Genomic DNA, 18,806 nt, shown 5'->3' on the forward strand with positions numbered 1-18,806 from the left:
ACACACAGCTGGTTCGGTAATAAGGTTATTGAAGGTAATTTGAAAGCATTATTTCTAAGTCGGTGTGGATCTGCAGAAAAACTAGGAACAGGGCAAGCACTGCGCCCCTGAAGCAGAGCCGGCTACGCGTCCCGGGGTCGGCTCTGCAACCTCGCCCAACAGAGAGTCCGCTGCCAAAGCTGAATAGTGATGTAAGGTTTTTTGTTTTTAATATTCTCAAACTTCACTTTTGATGTATTTCCTTAAGAGCTTATAAAAGATACACAAGAAAAATAATGGAAACCTGAGGGGGAGCAAATTTACACCTCGAATCCCCTACAGTGCCCACCCTCAACCCCTCAGGTGAGCACTCCCCGGCTCAGGCGCACATCACCTGGGCAGCTTTCCCAGGTGCAGCTCAGAACTGCTAGGGTCGACTTTCCCAGTGTGGGGGGAAGCCATACCAAGAGTCAGGGAAGTGCCGGGTGGCAAGGATGGTGCCTGATGGCAGGAGCCCCCCGGATGCCTGTCGCCTTCACATCCCCTGCGTCCCGTGCTGCGTGCCAGGCGAAGGTGACCCGCCGAGAACCCACGTCTGCCTCCTCCCTCGTGTGCCAACCTCCATCGTCAGCATCCCGCCAGACTCACGGGTTCGCCATCCCCATCCCCTGTGATGAAACGCAGCCAACGCTGAGCTCAGCCTTTTCTCCCCAGAACCGTTCTCCCTCTGGCGTTCCTTTTGAAAGCACCACCGTCTCCATGGTCACCTGACCCGGGGGAACCTGGACTCCTGTCCCTCTTACAACTCCTCCCAAGCACGCGCGCGCGCACACGTTTCCTAAGCATCTCTGGGTTTCCTTCTTTCTTTTCCCGCAGCCCGACCCTGGCCCAGATCTCAGATCACCTCTTTATCTATAGTACAGCCAGAACCCTCTCTCCTGATCGCATGTCCAGCTGGGGCCCTCCCCTCCTTCAGTCCCTTCCCTGGGTTAGAGTCCCACCTTCTTAGTGTGTGACCCGCCCCCCTCTTCTCTTTCTTGTTCCCTCCCCCTCAGCCTGAGCTCCAGTGTCACAGCCATCTTTGGGACAGTGACTTGCTCAGTGATGTCTGCCTGGCTCCCCAGGTGCCTCCACCTCCAAGTACCCTGCTTGGCACTTTCAGGGCTCCTTTACTGAATAAAAGGCAGGCCCTCTTTTCAAGTGGCTTGGAAGTCAAGCTTGGGGAGGTCAGCTAGAAATGGCACAAGTTAAATAGAAACAAGTTTTTTTAAACAAGTTTTCTTTGTTAGTAAATAAACTACTTTGGCTTCTAAGTCACTAAGAGTTCCTTAGGCAGACTTAAAGAAAAATGTTCACCTCGTATCTCATTTTTACTATTGAAACAAAAAGATATCTGATAGGTTTGCTGAGATTTTCGGTGAAGCCAGATGCCACCACCTCTTCGGGGGTTGGCTTTCCCAGGGACAGGGCAGACCCGCCTGGGCCCCTGGGGGTGGGGCCAGGGGCAGGGAGGCCCCTCCCCTTTCTCCATTGCTGGCGTCAGGTGCAGGCCCTCGCATAGAAGGCTGTTTGTGGTGGGGCCACTTTGGGTGCTCTAATGTGCCTTAGTATATTGTTAGGTTGCTTTTGTTCCTTTCTAGCTGGGAAATGTCTGGGCTGTGGTAGGAGGGGTATGGAAGCCCCTGTGTGTCTGTGATGGCTGTCAAAGTACCCACGGATTTTAAGTCCCCGCTAATCAGTCAAAAGATCACTCATAGTCAGAAGCAAAAGAGTCCACATATCTACGTTGGCTGTGTCTAATGGGGATACGTGGCTGGAGAAATAGTGGGGGTGGTCCTGATAGGGCCATGCGTATCTGCCCAGAGACTGAGTCGGGAGTCATCGACGCCACCAGCTGGGGAAAGGTTCGGTGCTCAGGGATGTCAGAGAGAGGGGCTCACGTCACTGTGTGGCATTAAAATACAGGAGGACAAATTAGGCTGCTCTTCACCTTTGACGCACAGAAGCTCATTATTCCTAAAGAGGCCCATCAGCCGCAAACCCCCAGGTTGGGGGGTCTCTTTGGAGACCACATGCACCCACGAGAGTCCCCACGTGTCGGCTCAGTCTCGGTGTCCCCATCACCATCCCTACATCTGAACTTGGCTAGGGAGCATTCCAGGCCGGTGGTCACCCTGCAGTGGCTCCTGAAGCTGTCATCACTGTCAGCTGGAAAGGCCCTCGAGCTTTGCAGGGTCCTTCCAGGTCACCAGAGCCCCCACTGGACCAAGGATGCCAGCACCAGGCATTCCAGAACCTCTGCATGTCCTTGCATGGCCACGCCACTTTCCATGCCAGGGCGCCTGTCCCCCCTCGGGCCCCATCTCCATCTGCCTCCCCAGCACTCTCTTCCTCTGCTCTCTGATTTCCTCCCTCCCTCCCTCATTCAAGTTCACATGCGCCAGGCCGTGACCCTGCTGCTCCCCTGGCCTCCTCTCTCCAGTCTTCCACACTTGTCTGTCTTTGTAGTCACTTGGAATTTCCTGGCTTGGCACGGGCTCGGAGCCTAAACTGTGGCCGTAATGAGAAGTGGTGCATCAGACCAGCCGCCAGTTAAATAATGTTTGGGTTCTTGTCAGAATGTCACAGAGTACCCTGTCATTTTGTTTCAGCAACTTGTCCTTCTGAATGCACAGTTCGCCTTATGGCATGCCAGCAGTAAAAATGTCACTTACAATAATTACTTTTTGGTGAAAATGCTTGCTGACTTCCTACCTTCAAGCTGTTTTTTGCACAGTGGGGAGATAATAAGAAATGACTTTATCCTGACTGCTCAAATGAACACTAAATGGAATTTGGGTTATTATTACTGCAGATTGAGGGCTGGGTATGGAAATTTAAACAGAGGATCGGATAAACTGCAGAGAGATTTGTCTCTGAAAATTACGGCGGGTGCGCATTTTCAATTGGCTTCTATTGAAAACTTAAGGCAGCTGTTGTTTGCCTGCTGTTTGGGGGATATGGTATTTTTCATAATCCTTTTATATAAGTTCCTGAGAGCCTTGGTCTTTCCGAGGCCCTGAGTCCCTGTTGTGCTTTCTGCATCTTACTCTCCGGGCCACTGTTCTGCAAGATGCAAAGCCTTCCCCCCAAAATTAATCCACAGATCACTTTTTAAATGTAACCCCTTACTTCTGCTGTCAGAGTTGGATAGATGGACTGTGTAGCTGGGCTTTTCACGCAAATTACCCATTTTCAGTTGTCCCAGTCCTGCAGGCTGCAGACCCCTTGAAAGCAAGGTTTGTACCTAATTTCTCTTATGCCTGCTGCCGAGCAGAGTGCAGGACACAGAGCAGGTGCTTTAAAAATGTGTGAATGAGAGAGAGACTGAATGAAGGCAGGCAGCCTGTTGTGATACCACAGTGACTGGCCGGTGGAGGCCTTCCACCCTGAGCTGGTCAGATCCTCGCTCCACCCGTGCGCCCTGGGCCAAGTCACGCTCCCTGTCGGAGCCCCGGTTTCCTGGCCAGGAGCACGAGGTTTCTATTTCCACCGCAGGACTGTTACGAGAACTGAATGAACAGTGTGCAAGTGCCCTTCAGACAAGGTTCTAAGTGCATTTTGGTTCCCTTCTCACCCCAGCAGTGGGCTGGCTCTCGGGCCTCGCCATGACGTCCTGGAGGTTCACACGCCTTGATCCGTGGAGTGTAGAGAGACAGTGTCCTGGAATGTGGCCCAGTCGCTCTGCCACTAACGGCCACGCGGGTGCAGGGGGTGTGGGCACCGCCCGGACGTGCAGGTGGGCTGTTTAGAATACAGAACGTCTGACGGGTTCCTGGCTGTACAGCTCTGGGCACGACATCTTATCTCTGCCCAGTGAGGGAGATGGACGTGCCTACCTCACACTGTAAGGCGGTGAGGGTGAAGCAGTTCATTCCCGTGAGCCTCAGCGCACATGGCGAGAGCATGAGAAATGTGCACTTAAGCAGGAGATGCTGCTACACGTGATGACAGAGCAGGGTTTCTTAGTACCATCTTCCCCTTCTCCCCAAGATGTCCCTGCCGCAGGGCACCCCCTCTCGGAATGACACTCCACGCACCAAGTAGCCCGGGCAGAACCGGAGTACTTCTCCCCGCCCCCCTGCCCACCCTCTTCAAGCCACCATCTGACCCCTACCCTGAGCGACCTCCCGGTCCCCGCCATGCTGTTGGCAAGTTCATTCTCTGTACAGAAGCAACAGTGAACTTGTTTACTTTCTTACTCTTCGATGTTAGATCTATATTATTTCAAACATGACCTTACAGAATAACTCAGCCACCTGCCCACGTACCCATCACCCAACTTGAACCTTAACTTTTGGTCATAATTCAATCCTATATTTTTGAAAGAAATAAAACATTAGCCTCTCCCTAATCTCATTCTTCCTGGAAGTCAGCTGCCGTCACCCTGACTTTCCACATTACCATTCCTGCACATGATTTTACACCCCCGCCACGTGTCTAAGAGCCACATGCAGCTTACAGTGCCTGCAGGCTTTCAGCTTCGTTCTGCACCTTGCTTCGCAGGCTCACCCTTACACTCTGGGTGCTGGTACGTGTGGCTCCTGACCCTCTCGCCGCTGTTTACGGGACGTGGTGTATTGTATGAATGGGCCCTGGCTCCTGACTGCACAAAAATTAAAACAGACACCTTAGCCAGTTCAAAGGCCCTGCACAACCCAGCCCCTGGGGACCTCTCTCTGCCTCATACTCTTGCTACACTCAATTTTATGGATGCCTCAAACCCATCTGGTGTCTGGAACAATCTACCTCCCTTCCTCCTCATTCCTACTTCTCCCAGCTTAGCTGGCTAATTCCCTGTTCGTGCCTGAAGTCCCCCTGAAATGTCACTCTCCCAGGGAGTCTCTGCTCCCCAGGCCACATCAGTATCCCCACCCCCTGCTTTGTGTGCCCATCTCCCCGTCTGTCTCCCATCAGAACATTCATCATCCTTGAGGAACTTCTGTTCAACAGCCACTTCCCCTCCAAGGTGTGAGCTCCAAGCAGGCGGGTCACCTCTGGCCGGTTCACTGCCGTAGTCCCACTGGCCTGCCTCAACAGACTTAGGGAACGAGAGAAAGAATTACGGAATAATGCATCTTTATTCATTCTTTCTGCTGGCACTTTTGTCCTAGGTAAGTTGGTATTGAAATGTAATTCACATACAGGGACGTTCACTCTTCACTCGTCGAAGTGTTCCATGCATGTTGGTAATCAAGATACAGAATAATTCCATCATCCTCCCCAAATTCCCTCGTGCCCCTCTGTAGTCAGCTCCTGCCCCTCGCTCCTAGCAACACCGATCTGTTTTCTGTCCCTATAGTTTGACCTTTTCCAGAATGTCATCTAAATGGTATCACACGAGATGTAGCCGTTGAGTGTCCCCGGCATCTGTCTTGTGCCCGGGACTGTGGAAGCAGCAGCAATAAATCACGCTTGTAGGGGATCGTTACATAGACAAGTATGTTCCAGTACAGTTTAATACCTACTCTCTTTTCTTTAAACATCAAATTCAGATTTACTTAGCACTGACCATGTCTCACTACAGCCCTGTCTACATTTTTCAGATGAGGAAACCAGGATGTTCCAGGAGGTTAAGAATCTCATACAAGTTGGCACAGCCAGCTCGTTGAGGTGGCCCCCATCCCCAGTCTCAGTGCCCTAGTGCCAAGCCCAGGGCTCCTCCTTTTTCTCTTGTTTAAGTTATTTTTAATTACACAGAGAGCCTAAAGCCTTGTTCTTTCCAAAAGTATTGTTTTAACCAGAGGTCTCCACTTGCTAATTTTTGGAAAAGGAAAGTAATATTTCTCCTTCTCTGTTGACTATGTCTCTTCTTCTGTCTTGTAAGCCATGGGCACCTGTCCTCCTGGCACCGAGGGGCCCAGCCTCCTCGCCAGGGGGCAATGGGAGCTGGTTGATGGGTTTGGTTTTGTGTTGCTTTCCAGAAATAGCTTTCTAGAGAAATGAGAATGACTCTCTCCAATGTGATGTTCTGAGCATATGGACTCGTGGTGTGTCCAGCGGTCCCATTTCCTGTTGTATCTGTCCCGGTGTCTCCAAAAACATGGGCCAGTCCTCTCAGTGAGTGACCTGAGAGCACGTGTGTCTGTCAGTGAACAGTTGTCACTCATCTGGTACAGTTTAGACACAGGCTCAGAGCAGAGGTGCAGATACAAGGCACGTGGTATGTCTCAAGGCCCAGTGGGGTCTCGCTCTTGGGGGTCTGCCTCTGTCTGCAGTCACGGTCGGGAGCCCAGAGGGACACCAGTAATGTGCGGCACACACCTCGGCTCAGTTCTCTCGGGGGGTTTCCTGACAAAAATGCGTGTGAGTGTCTTGCTGAGAATGCCTGGAAGGGAAGAGTGCCTCCCCAGGAGTTATTCAGGGGGACCCACCTACACCTGCGCCCAGAACAAAACAGGGATGGCGCTCGGGCAGCAGCACCTCACAGTGTGTTCTCCAGGCAGCCATGATTCTGACCTTGCTGTGGGTTAAAGGACACCAACCCGAGAAGGAATCTGTTTATCATGTAGGGGATTCATGCCATCCTTGACAGGATACGGTGAGCAAGATGGATGGTCTGCCAAATTGGTCCTTCGCATGGGTGAATCAGGGCAAATTTACAGTACAATTCCTTTGCTGCTTCAGATACAAAAATAACATTTGCTGGGTTTTATATCCAGTTGTATGATGACCTGGAGGTGACCAGAAAGAAGAAATCCGATTTGTAGGATTCACATTGCCTTTAAGATTTATATGGACCATTTCTGCCGTTTACATCTGTCTCTTTTACATCTTTCACAAACCAGTGTTTTGTTTGTTTTTAACCTGATTTTCCAGGTTGAGGACACAGCTTTATGTGATGGTGAAACTCTGTACCAGTTTAGGACAATGGATGAATTTATCGGTTGAATTGCAATTGTTTTATTTGGGATTTTTATCTTTGTCGGTATTTATACAAAATATCACTTGTACTTGGAATACACTTTCCATCCTCTCGAGTTCAGAATAGGTCGTTATCCTGGATAGAGTGTGTCCAGCAAAGGACACTCCAGTTACATGGTCAATTGAAATTCAGTTATTACTTAGAGTTAAATTTTGTTTAGTCAGGTAATGAGTATTTTGGGGGCCACCCGTGTGTTTTCTTTGGGATTTTATCTTTGTAGGTATTTATACAAAACATATGGTAATGTGCACTGCGTGGCCTGGCCTCTGAGTTTTCTGCCCCGGGGGCATAGAACCCACATGACAGCGCCTGTCCTGGCCCCTCACGCATGGCGCTGTGGGGTCTCACCGTGCACCGTGCCTGGTGGGAGCAGGGATGGTGGGAGATCTCACCCAGACACTGAGCCAAAGATAGGTTTCCCTCGTGGGTAGGACCACAGTGCGAGATCACTTTGCATTTTCCTCCTGGACATTCTTTCTCTATTTGGAAATTAAGAAATGGCCAAAACCTTTATTCCAGGCACCCCAAAACTAGAATGGATGTCAGGGTGATGCTAACAGAGAGGCAGAAGGGACCACTCACCAACAGAGCGCGGGTGGCACTCCCCACCAGGCACCTGCAGCAAGACAGCAGAAAGGAGAGCGTGGAGACCTGGCTGCCGCTGCTGTGGCAGGGACAGCGTGGTGCAGGCGCGCAAAGAGCGGCGCTTTCAGAGGCACGTCCCGGGATCTGACGAGAGCAGGGCGGTGCTCCTCTTCTGTGGGTTCCCTCCAGGGCGGGCGCCGTGGAGCCTCCTGGAATCACAGGGAGAACTGACCCGGGTCCCAGCTCAGCTCGAGGCCCGGGACCTGCAGCCAAGGCTTCAGGCCTCTTCTTCGAGGGTCTTCATCGCTGGGGTGACCACACCATAGGCAGTCCTCACTGAAAGTAATTGGTCCATTTCGTGCTAGAAATTATGGACAAAAAAGTATGCAGATTATATTCTAGCCAAGGTGCTTCTGAATTACAGAATTATGGGGTTCCCCTGGAAGAAAACAGGAGTGTAAGAGCATATGATTAATAGGACATATTTTTTAACAAGATGCCCTTTATTGAGCCTTCAGAAACCTGTTGAAACCCCTCGTTTTCCTTCTATTGCTGTTAGTTTTTATTTTTTAATACAGAACATGAGAGATTTCTTCTCAGTTAAAAAGCCATGATACAATCATTTAGATCCACAGGCTGCCATACGGCCTCCTTCTCATACAGGCGTTTAATTAGTAATTCCCAGATAAGGAGAGTGGACGTCCGTGGGGAGACAGCCATATTCAGCCTTGGTTTTCCATGTGCTTCAATTGCAGAAAGCACTCCAAAGACCTCTGCCAGCTGCAGCCCTGCGCCCGAATCACCGATGAGCTCTAGCGAATCAGTGAAGAGTTTGACTGAACTGGTCCAGCAGCCCTGTCCCCCCATTGAAACAAGTAAGGATGGCAAACCGCCCGAACCCAGCGACCAGCCCGCTTCAGACTCTCAGCCCACCACCCCACTGCCTCTCTCCGGACACTCAGCGCTCAGCATTCAAGAGCTGGTGGCCATGTCTCCAGAGCTGGACACCTACGGCATAACCAAGAGGGTCAAGGAGGTGCTGACCGACAACAACCTCGGTATGTTCCCTCCCCAGCCTCGAGGTCAGGAAGCGGCGGGTCGTCTCCTGTCAGGAGTTTCAGGAAGAATAGGGGGAGAGGGGCTCTCAGCCAAAGGGTTTAAACATTCACAGGCTGCCTAAAAAGAACCTAAAAGTCCTCCAGTTGTCAACGCTAAGGCTTCACAGCGGGCTAGAGTTCCCAGGTCAGCCCCACCCGGCCAGGCCAGGCGCTCCGACCACCCAGTGGAGCCCCAGGTCCTCAACGGGGCAGAGCCGGGTGGCATCGGCAGGGGCCCGGCAGCATCTGGATGGCGTCGTGGAAGGAGCCCGACAGACGGGGTCAGGCTTTGCTGGGAAGACACATCAGCGATCTGAGGGGTGAAACTTCCCCAGCAGGCAGGTGACTCCCTCTTCCTGGAGCAGGAACTTCCAGAAAAGCCTCCACGGCAGCGTCACCCTGGATTTCGAGATGAGAAGCAGGCTTGTGGCTGCTCCAGCGGGTCTTGGCTTCTCCAGAAAAGAGGCGGCTTGGCCCCCCTTCCCTCTGAGAGGAGTAATAGACACAAAGGGGGCCAAATTATGGCTGAATAAGGCAACTGGTCAAGACCTAGGCATCCTCTTAACCTTTGACCTGGTCATGGGGTGTCCATGGGTCAACCCCTTAAAAGTCACACGCAGAACGTGTCTGTGCACATTTTAAAGGGTGAGGGCCGGTAGATTTCTTCAGGTTCTCAAATGGGTCTGTGACTCCAAAACAATTGAGAGCCACTGCTGTGAAACCTCTAAAAGTAAAACAAATAATTTTCCAAGAATAATCACTTGATTCCCCCCCCCCATGCAATTGGGTGGGTCAAGCAGATAGTAACTAGCTGTTCATATATATCACTTTCCTGAACATAACAAGCGCCTTGGAATGAAGTGAGATTTGCCTACCAGATTAGAATTGGGTAAAATTAAAACAGCCACAACAAAGACCTACGATGTCTTTAGGCTAAATTAAGAGTTTGAGAAGCAGAGAAACCATAGGTTTACAAAATCAGTAAATGTACCTCTCACTTAAAATGACTGATACCAAAAAAATTTAATTTCTCAAATCCAAAGCTTCCCCTGCAGTAAACTTTTAGTTGGAGTCCTGCTTTTTACAAGGCAGTGCTCCCCTGCCTTAACCACCACCCTGTGAGCACAGGCAGGGGTGCCTCCCTCTCACAGGTGCAGGGCGTGAGCCGTCACCCACAGTCCCCTGCACTGAGGCGCAGAGCCGGGGTCGTGTTCTAGACACTTTATGGAACCCGACACTGGCCTCCGTGGTCCCGGCCTGCGTTTCCACTCAGCAGTCTTGTTCAGTGAAGTTCTCCCATCAGGTCCTTCAGGTAGTGTCTGGTTCCCATTTGTACTTTTAAAAGTGGTGGCCCCTCTTCACCTGCAGCTGAATAGCTCTCAGAGAAGAGAAATTTCCTTTTGAAGCCTCTGACGAACACTGCAGACCATCACCGCTGTGTCCTGCAGAGCGAAATACCCTCTGATCAGCTTAGGGAGCAGGCCTCTGGCCGCGGCCTCAGAGGAGGGGGGCTTGGTCCACTTTGAGCTCCAGTCAGCAAAAGCTGCTTGGATGGCGGGGACAGATTTTAGAATCAGAAATGGCCTGCTTTTCAGAAAAACAGAGCTGAGGAGCTTTTTCTCCTGCTCTTTCCTGCTGTGACCCTGGGTCAAGTGGCCTGTTTTCTCAGCAAGACCTGATAACGTTGCTAATGGCGAAAGGAGCCGGTGCAGACAGCCCTGCGGTTTGGGTTGTGAAGGAGAGGTCTCCCACACGCTGCTTACCCTCCTGAGCTCGGGTGTGGGGCGAACCACCTCTGATGAACGCCGCAGGTGTTATCCAGGCCTCCGTTCATCGGAAGCCCAAAGGCTTTTTTGAGAGAAACCTTGTGTGTCAGCAGAATGAAAGAGTCACCAACAGAGTCTGTCACAAGTCTCGTTAAGGAAGTGCTTCTATGAAGTGCTTGTTCTAAGCCAAGACCCAGCCTATCAGACTCTAGGTCTTCAACCCCCATTTCTGATTTTTAACCTTGACACATACTTGTCCTGCCAGATCCCTGGGTATCAGCAATGACATTTATCTCGGTCCTGCTTTCTCTCCAGGTCAGCGTTTATTCGGGGAGACCATCCTAGGGCTCACCCAAGGCTCCGTCTCCGACCTCCTTGCTCGCCCAAAGCCCTGGCACAAGCTCAGTCTGAAGGGACGGGAGCCCTTTGTCCGGATGCAGCTGTGGCTGAATGACCCCAACAATGTGGAGAAGCTGATGGACATGAAACGGATGGAAAAGAAAGGTAACTCCCTGCCGCCTGCCCTGGCCAATTGCTTTCTCATTTAGAAACGCGTGGTTGCTTTTAAAGCCTTCACACCGAGCTGATGAGGGACATTGATCCGTGACCAAGGGACTATAAGGCAGGGCAAAGGATTTTTTTGACAGTCATCCACCGATGAGTACCTAAAGGACTGGGAAGATTTGTGGCTTTTTCTGCCTAGCAGCCTGAACCCAAAGACATTTAGCACCTAGAGGCACTTTGATAATTCCTCAGCCACCCTGGCGGCCAGTGTATCTTTCTCTTCTTATTGAGAGTAAGGCCACTGAGTGTTGGTTCCTTTGTTGTCTTTTCTTCTGTTGGGTGAGTGAGGTATTACAACATTTAATTGCACACAGACCACATGCCAGGGTCTTCCATATATAATCCTATCAAAGAGGTCATTAAAAAAATGCATTTGTAGCTAAGGAGACTCTGGTTGAGAGAAGTGAGCTGCCTCCGTGAAGGTCGCCCAGCCTGGAGAATGGCAGAGCAGATCCCTGCCAGAACAGACCTCTCTCTTGCTGTTACTTCCTAGTCTCTGGGGCTTAGCGGGTACGGCCTCCTGCAGGGCCAAGCGCAGTGCTTTTCTCCAGGTACACCCGGAGCCCTTGAGTGTTGATCAACATTCTTCCACGGGCCACAACACAGGAGGGAATCCTAAAGGATTTCCTTGGCGGCAGAAAGTGCCGCCTCCTCTGTCTCCTGGTTGGCCCTCGGACGTGCTGCTCCTGGTTAGGGAGTCCTCCCGTCAGAGGGGACAGCCCTGGGTCACCTATAGTGCTGTGAGCTCCCTTGGTGGCTGAATCTGAATCCTTCAGATGTGGAGAGTGGGCTCCAGCTGCCGGGCTGGCCATAGGACTCTGTGACCGCCCTCCTTAGTCAGCTTCTGCAGAGGACCTCAGCTAGAGGGTGGGCATCACAACCCCCTACCCAACCACCGCATGATGGTGCCTGGCCCCACCCCCATCACATCTGAGCCAGGGGGTGGGTGGAGCCCAGGCCTGCACCCTCTGAATTCCCCAGGGGTGTCTGCTGTTCACCTCCAGCTGAACATCACTGTTCTACCCAACCAAGGAAAGGGCTGGAGCTCCAAGAAGCAAGGGTGTCTGATGCCAGCTCCGTGGGGCTGGCCTGGTATGACAATAGAGGCTTCTAGTTCCTAAGTACCTCCTATTTGCAGACTTCACTCAGTCCACATACCTCCACCCAGTATAGATGTCATTATCCAGGGAAAATGAGGCTCTGGCATTATGAAACCTACCTGACTTCAAGTCGGCATAAGCAGGAATCCAAACTTGGGCTGTCAGACTTCAGAGCTGGCACCCTCAGACACATACATGTTTGGCTGCTTTGTGCTGAGTGCCTGCCACGCTGGGACCAGGTGCCCAGGCAGTGGCCTTCCACTCCCTCCAGGCCCTCCGGTGGGCTCCTGCCCTGTCCGCCCTCCGATGTGCAGCTCCAGGCCCTGCTGCATGCTCCCGAGGCCCGGTGCCATGTAGTGCCCCCACCAAAGCTCTTTCACTTCTTTATTATGGGAAATTTCAGACGCAAACATAGAAAGAATGACCCTACATATCCATCACCAAATTTCAACAATTACCAGCGCCCACCCAAGCAGTTTGAAAGCTGTGTGCACGCTGTCCAAAGGCAGCGCCCTCCTGCCTCGAGCTTGCTGGGCCTGCAGCTGCCTCCCGACGGCAGCTCTGCACGTCCACCCAGCCCACCGAAGGTCACCCCCTGACCACCTGCTGGTGTGTTTTTCCTCCTGGGCCAGTAGAAAAGGACCTCAGCCCCCACAAGGACATCTTTGGGGGTTCCCTAGGCCTCCTCTCCCCTTCTGCACAGGCTCTGAGCGCCATCTTGTGTTACCAAAGAGTTATTGGTTCCACGGGGCCAGGGCCCCTCCGCACTTCCCAAGGTCCCTGAGCAGCTGCGGGCCCGTCGTCTTCTCTCCCTAATGCGGATGCTCACTAACCAGCCCCAGCAGGAGACCAAGGCACCTGACCCCGCAGACATAGCAGCAGGTGACCCAGCGCACAGGGCTTCCTGTGATTTCTGTAGACTACTGGTCATCCGCCCAGTGCCGGGGGCTGGCTGAACAGACCAGGCTCGTCTCTTTCTGGCCTCTGACTCTGTTATATTAATTTTGGGAGGAGAAGATTTGCTTCTCACTTGTTTCTGAGTTCTAATCATAGAATGGCCCATTAAGTAACTCCTGAGACTAAATCTCTACATCTATAAAATGAAGATAACACTTTCAGGTTGTGAGGATGAGAAGGTACCCAGGACAACCACCAGCACATATGAGTGCTTAGTAAATGAGCGCCATTAAAATAATTTGAATCCCTTTAAAATAGGTGAAAATAAATTATGCTCCCAGTCGAACTAGGTTACAGATTCCGCACTCGGTACTCCTGGCTACAGGGTGCACATGTGGGCCGTGCTGCCCTCCCTCCCATAAAGCTTGTGATTCTTCCCCCTTTAGCGTGAATCTTTTATTGTTCTCCTTTCTTTCCTTCTTGTAAATCCTACCTGACTTCAAGTCGGCATAAGCAGGAATCCAAACTTGGGCTTTTTTTCTACCCTGGTCTGCCCTCTGCTTTCTGTTCCCTTTATGAGATGGCCCTTGAACCAACCTCTTCACACAGCTACAAGCACATAGACACACACACTAGCTAGCTCGTGGGCTGGGCTCCTCTCCATGGTGGCCACATGGACCCTAATAGTCTTCTGTGACATTTGAGACTCGAGTGGCAGTGCTGCTGAAGTGCGTCTCCCTGGCTTCCCGCGGGTCCCACAGACACAGCCTCAGGCCCTGCTCCCATGCCGAGGCAGGGCCGGGGGACTGGCCACCCCCTGGCAGGGCAGGGGAGGCAGACTGCCCAGAACAGACTCACGTCGACCTCAGTTCTGTCACTTACTAGCTGTGTGAGCTCAGGCAAATCGTGGAACCTCTCTCGGCTTCAGTGTTTTCATCGATAAATAGGGATGGGAATGGTCTCTGTCCCACAGCGTAACTGGGAGGATTAAATGATGAATTTTAGCTGCTGGTTGATGCTACCACTTTTACTGCCCCGTGCCATTTGAATTCAGTGATATTATTTCTCATCTTCCAATGGTTTTAGGAAGATTTAAGGAATTTCCAAACCATATTCCAAACTAGTCCACCAGAATGACCTTTATAGACGATTCATTTGCTCAAGAAGTCTGGATGGTTTTAACTTGAAGCATAGTAGGTGATTAGTGATCCTAACAGCAGAAGGGAGCCGACAAGCACAGACAGCACTGACAGAGTAGATGACTTACAGTCCAGGAGTCACCCCCCCATTTACCTCGCAGCCCACTCAGCACATCCCCAAGGGACAGTCATACACGGAGTCCCTGAGGTCCCTGAACCTTGTCGCAGCCCACTGCCCACCACTCCTCCTAACCCTTGTCCACAGTGAAAAGACACATGAATGGCACAAGCCCTCCCCACTTTCTGGAGCAGCCTCCCACCAGCTACCTCACTGCCTGTTTTCTTCTGGTTCATCCCTCTGTCCTTCCAGATTCAGTTTCCACATCACGTCTCCTAGGAAGCCTCCCCGACCCCCACCAGCACTCCCCTCCGGGGCACCCTGTGCTTGCCTCCGTACTGCCCTCTATAGGGCCATCTGTCTATCCCCGTGTCCCACTAAACAGGCACTCCTGCAGGGACAGACGGGGACCCACAGTACAACAGAGCGGGGCCTTGAGGAGAGCATGCTGGGTTTCAGAATGGTTCTAGTCCAAGTGTCTTGAGACGCTCTTAGAGGAGGAGAGAGGCACAGCCAGCTGCCACAATCTACCCAGAAGTCACGGGGGCGGCTGGTACACCGTGTCGCACGCGGGTCAGGGGCCTGGGTGGACCTGCCGGCCAGGCCTGCACCTCAGTCTGACTTCTCCCCTCCCTCAGCCTACATGAAGCGGCGGCACAGCTCGGTCAGCGACAGCCAGCCCTGCGAGCCCCCCTCCGTTGGCATCGACTACAGCCAGGGCGCCAGCCCCCAGCCCCAGCACCAGCTGAAGAAACCGCGGGTGGTGCTGGCTCCTGAAGAGAAAGAAGCTCTGAAACGAGCATATCAGCAAAAGCCATACCCGTCACCAAAAACCATCGAGGAACTCGCCACCCAGCTCAACTTGAAAACCAGCACTGTCATCAACTGGTTCCACAACTACAGGTACGGTGGTGCCCCCGGCCCAGGAAGCCGCCGCTCCCGGAGGGGCGCCTCCAGCCCCCGCTCGGGGCGAGGCCAACCTGCTTGGCAGCTCAGGAACTGTGCGGGGCGGTCTCGGGACGCGGCCTGGCTGCTAGGGACTGAGAACTTGGTGTCTGGGCAGTTGTTGGCCTTTTATGTTAAATTGGCATTTTCAACTCCAAAGATGGAGTCATATAGGTAGGGACAGTCCATATCTTCTGGATCAGAAAAAAAAAATCTCTCAGAGACATCATTTAATAAGGGAGAGTGTAGGCACGTATGGGTCCACAGTAGCAGTTTTTTGGATTCTTTCTCAGGGTCTTTTACTGTATTGTTTTCCAAATGAGTTTGACTAGTTTTGTAATTAAATAAGTAGTGTGAGACCCTTCCTTCTGGGGAAGTCATGAGTTGGTGCAGACTTATTGAGCATCTACTAGGTCTGTAGACACTGAGCTACGTGTTTTAACCAACATGGTATCACTTGATCCTCCCAACTATATAGGAGATACAGTTTTATCCACATTTTACAGATGAAAAACAAACTGACCTAAGCAGGGAAGGGCCCAGTGCTTGCCTGTAGAACAAAGCAGGCTGGGACAAAATATTTGGATTAGATAATGGAAATCCACTGACAGATAATGAATTGTTGATCACAGCTGTAACCAAGACTCCCTGCTGCTAGAAACCAAGAATTCCCAGCGGCCCCATGGAAATTCCTGCCTGTTTAATGCCCTGTAAGTGGCCATCTCAATCACTAGTTCTCATCAGATCATTTCCTCTAGGGCTCCATAAAACTGGGGTAGGCGCCCCTGGTTATACCGAGATGACAAGTACACATGGATAGCCAGTGCGGGTGGAGCCCTCACGGTTCCTCACCTGAAACAAGTGGCTGGTAACAGCAGGTCATGGACAGTCGGGGCTGGAGGGAGGAGCTGTCTCTAACTGGTCCTGGCCTCATCTGATAGGTTCTGCTGGAGTTTTTGAAAGGGCCCAATAAACCTCCCAGGTTCTGAACAAGTTGGACATTCTTTAAATGTTCGATAGGAGCCAAAATAATACCTTTATTGCTGATGAAGGCTATGTTAGCAGATGTAGCTTAGTGCGAGAGCCAGACAGGCCTGCTCCCTGACCCTGAGAACCGGGCAGATGTGTCCATCATGGCAGCGCTGGCCCCAGGCAGGCCTACCCACGTGTGGGCTGGCTCCCCAGAAGACAAAAAACGTACACAAGCTGAGCACAACCAGCTTATTCATCCTAAATTTACCGATCAGATAGAAACAGAGGCAGGGCAAGGTGAGCAGTTACGGTGATGGAGCTCCCTCTATGTGGAAGGAACGTCAAGAGTAGTGAGCAGGTGCAGTGATGGAGAGTGAGTGGAAACATGGGCAGAGGCCCACCGGAGCTTCTCGCTGCCGGTGTTACACAATCCCATTTTCACCTTCTAGACACAAAGGTGCATTTGAATGTGTACTTTCCAATCTTCTGCAAGTTATGTCCATTTTAACGCAAGTATCCTAACTCTGGACAGAAGTGCATGAAGCTGTAGATTGCTGAGTTTATCTGGGTAAAAGTGCTACCAGTTACACAAAACATCTCCAAAGTCATGTCCCCTGGCCCTGCTGGGGCCACCTTTTCTTCCAGATGCCCCTAGAGGCCTCAGTTAAGTGGCAATCACTGCCTCCTGACCAGGGCACACAATCCCTGGGTTTGTCTTGCCGATCTCCTGACAACCATGGTAATGCCGTCTCGTGGTGGTCAGCTGGTCGTCATGGAGATGCCTCAGTTGTACGTTTAAGCAAATTCAACCATAAAGAGAGAAGGGAGAGACAGACAGAGTAGCTTTAGAACCTCCAAACTTAGTCATGAGCTCAGATCTACAGTAGATGCTCAATAAATGCTTCCTGTCAAACAACTCCGCGGCAAAGCAGGCTGGGAAGGTCACATGGGAGCACCACGTTCTGGGAGCAGAAATTAGTTTCACCCACAGAGACCTGGCTGACTCTCCCGGAAGACGTATGATATGTGCAGGGTCTTAAAAGAAGAACTGAACTAGAGAAGAATTTTATAAACCACAAAATAGGCAGGATGAGAAGTGGCACCGGGTCATTCAGAATGGGCATAAAGCCCAAAGAACGGAAGTCACTTGCCTAAGGTCGCCTAAAGGAAAAGTGCAGAGATTCCAACTGAGCAAGCCTTCTCTCCTTGGCTTTAGCTCTCCCCTTAAATTCTCAGTACAGAGCAGCTTTCCTGGTATTCCCCACAGAGCTTCGCACAAGGACCAGCACACAGTCGCTCTCAGCACACACCCACTGAATGTGTTTAATTCCCAAGTGAGAAGACAGTTCCTTAGGTCCTTTCCGCAGGAGTTAAACAGAAGCTGATTTTATTTTTTACTGCACCACTGGAACCCTCGGAGTAATGCTTGGGCTCCATTTTTGCCCCCATCAAAAAAAAATAAAACTTGGTAGGGGGGTGGGTATAGCTCAGTGGTGCAGCACATGCTTAGCATGCAGGAGGTCCTGGGTTCAATCCCCAGTACCCCTGTTAAAAATACAATAATAAAAATAAATAAATAAACCTAATTACCTCCCCCACAAAAAAAAAAAACAAAAATTTTCTTTAAAAAGGAAACTTTTAAAAATTTTAAAACAAAACTTTACTTCCTTTAATCCTTTCACCCCAGGGAAACTAGAAGTATTTTAGGGTGACCATTTCCCCAGGAATGCTGGAACAACCTACCCCAGGACACCTGGTCTCCTGGAGAACAACAGATCCACCCAGTAGAACCTCTTCCAAGTACTAAAAGCCGTGGCATCCCATCGACTTTGAACAACTTGTCTGAAAACCAGATTTGCAGCTGGGACCTAGTCCTTCTAGAGCAGAAGATGATCTTCCTCACGGACATGGAGACAAATGTAGGCTAAGAACGATGACGTCTCATGTCTGTCAAGCACATAACACGTGCCAGGCACTGAGCCAAGAGCTTTACAGATGTTATCTCATTACCTGCTCTGATCACAGTCAGTGCAGTGATGCCAGCCCCATTTTACAGAGAAAGGTTATACACGTTAGCCGAGCTTGGGAGAGTGGCAGCCTGGATCCCAGGCCCCAGGCATGAAGTTGTCCCTTCCCTCCCTCAGTCCTTCTGTCTCAGCCTTAAACACTTACAACAGGGATTTTGTCACTCAAAAGGCAGCTAGATGGTAAGAATAGTTCCTTTTTTTTTTTTTCTGGTCTACTTTGTGTCCCCTATTTTATGCGTTAATATTTAATCATAACATCTCTACAAGGAAGATGCTATTCTCCACATTTTTCTGATATGAAAACTGAAGCTCAAAAAGGCTGAGGAACTTGTGCAAACTGCCCAGCTCATGAGTGACCAAGCCAGATTTCAAACCCAGGTTTGCCTGGCTCCAAAAAGCCTGTGCTCCGTTCTGGGCCAGGCTGCCCCTGAGACTCAGAGCCCTTGGTGGGCCTGTTGCCTGGACAGAACCAAACCCTTACCTGCCTATCTAGCCTCCCACCTCCCCAACCAAGGTGGAATGGGACTGGGTGTTCACCCCAACTGGATTTTTAGCTGTCAACAGGCTTGAAAGCCAGTAAAGAGCAGGTCCACCCTTCTAGCAAAGTTCCCAGCAGCCTGTCGACAGGAGTTGCCATTTCATGGGCTCCCAAG

General features: G+C 51.2%; 1 protein-coding gene across 12 annotated transcripts in view; it reads left to right on the forward strand.

The window, feature by feature from the left end:
* Nucleotides 1-18,806, forward strand: part of CUX1 (cut like homeobox 1) — a 353,997-nt gene that overhangs the window by 307,750 nt on the left and 27,441 nt on the right. For 9 of the 12 annotated variants that reach the window (XM_074345859.1, XM_074345857.1, XM_074345864.1 and 6 more), the window contains 3 exons: nt 8,284-8,586; nt 10,707-10,895; nt 14,848-15,112. The exons of the other annotated variants lie outside the window; for them this stretch is intronic. In XM_074345859.1, coding sequence (XP_074201960.1) covers nt 8,284-8,586; nt 10,707-10,895; nt 14,848-15,112 — 757 coding nt within the window. The remainder of the gene's footprint in view (nt 1-8,283; nt 8,587-10,706; nt 10,896-14,847; nt 15,113-18,806) is intronic. 12 annotated transcript variants of the gene reach the window in all.

This window comes from Camelus bactrianus, chromosome 18, assembly GCF_048773025.1.
Source record: "Camelus bactrianus isolate YW-2024 breed Bactrian camel chromosome 18, ASM4877302v1, whole genome shotgun sequence".
Classification (NCBI taxonomy): Eukaryota; Metazoa; Chordata; class Mammalia; order Artiodactyla; family Camelidae; genus Camelus; species Camelus bactrianus.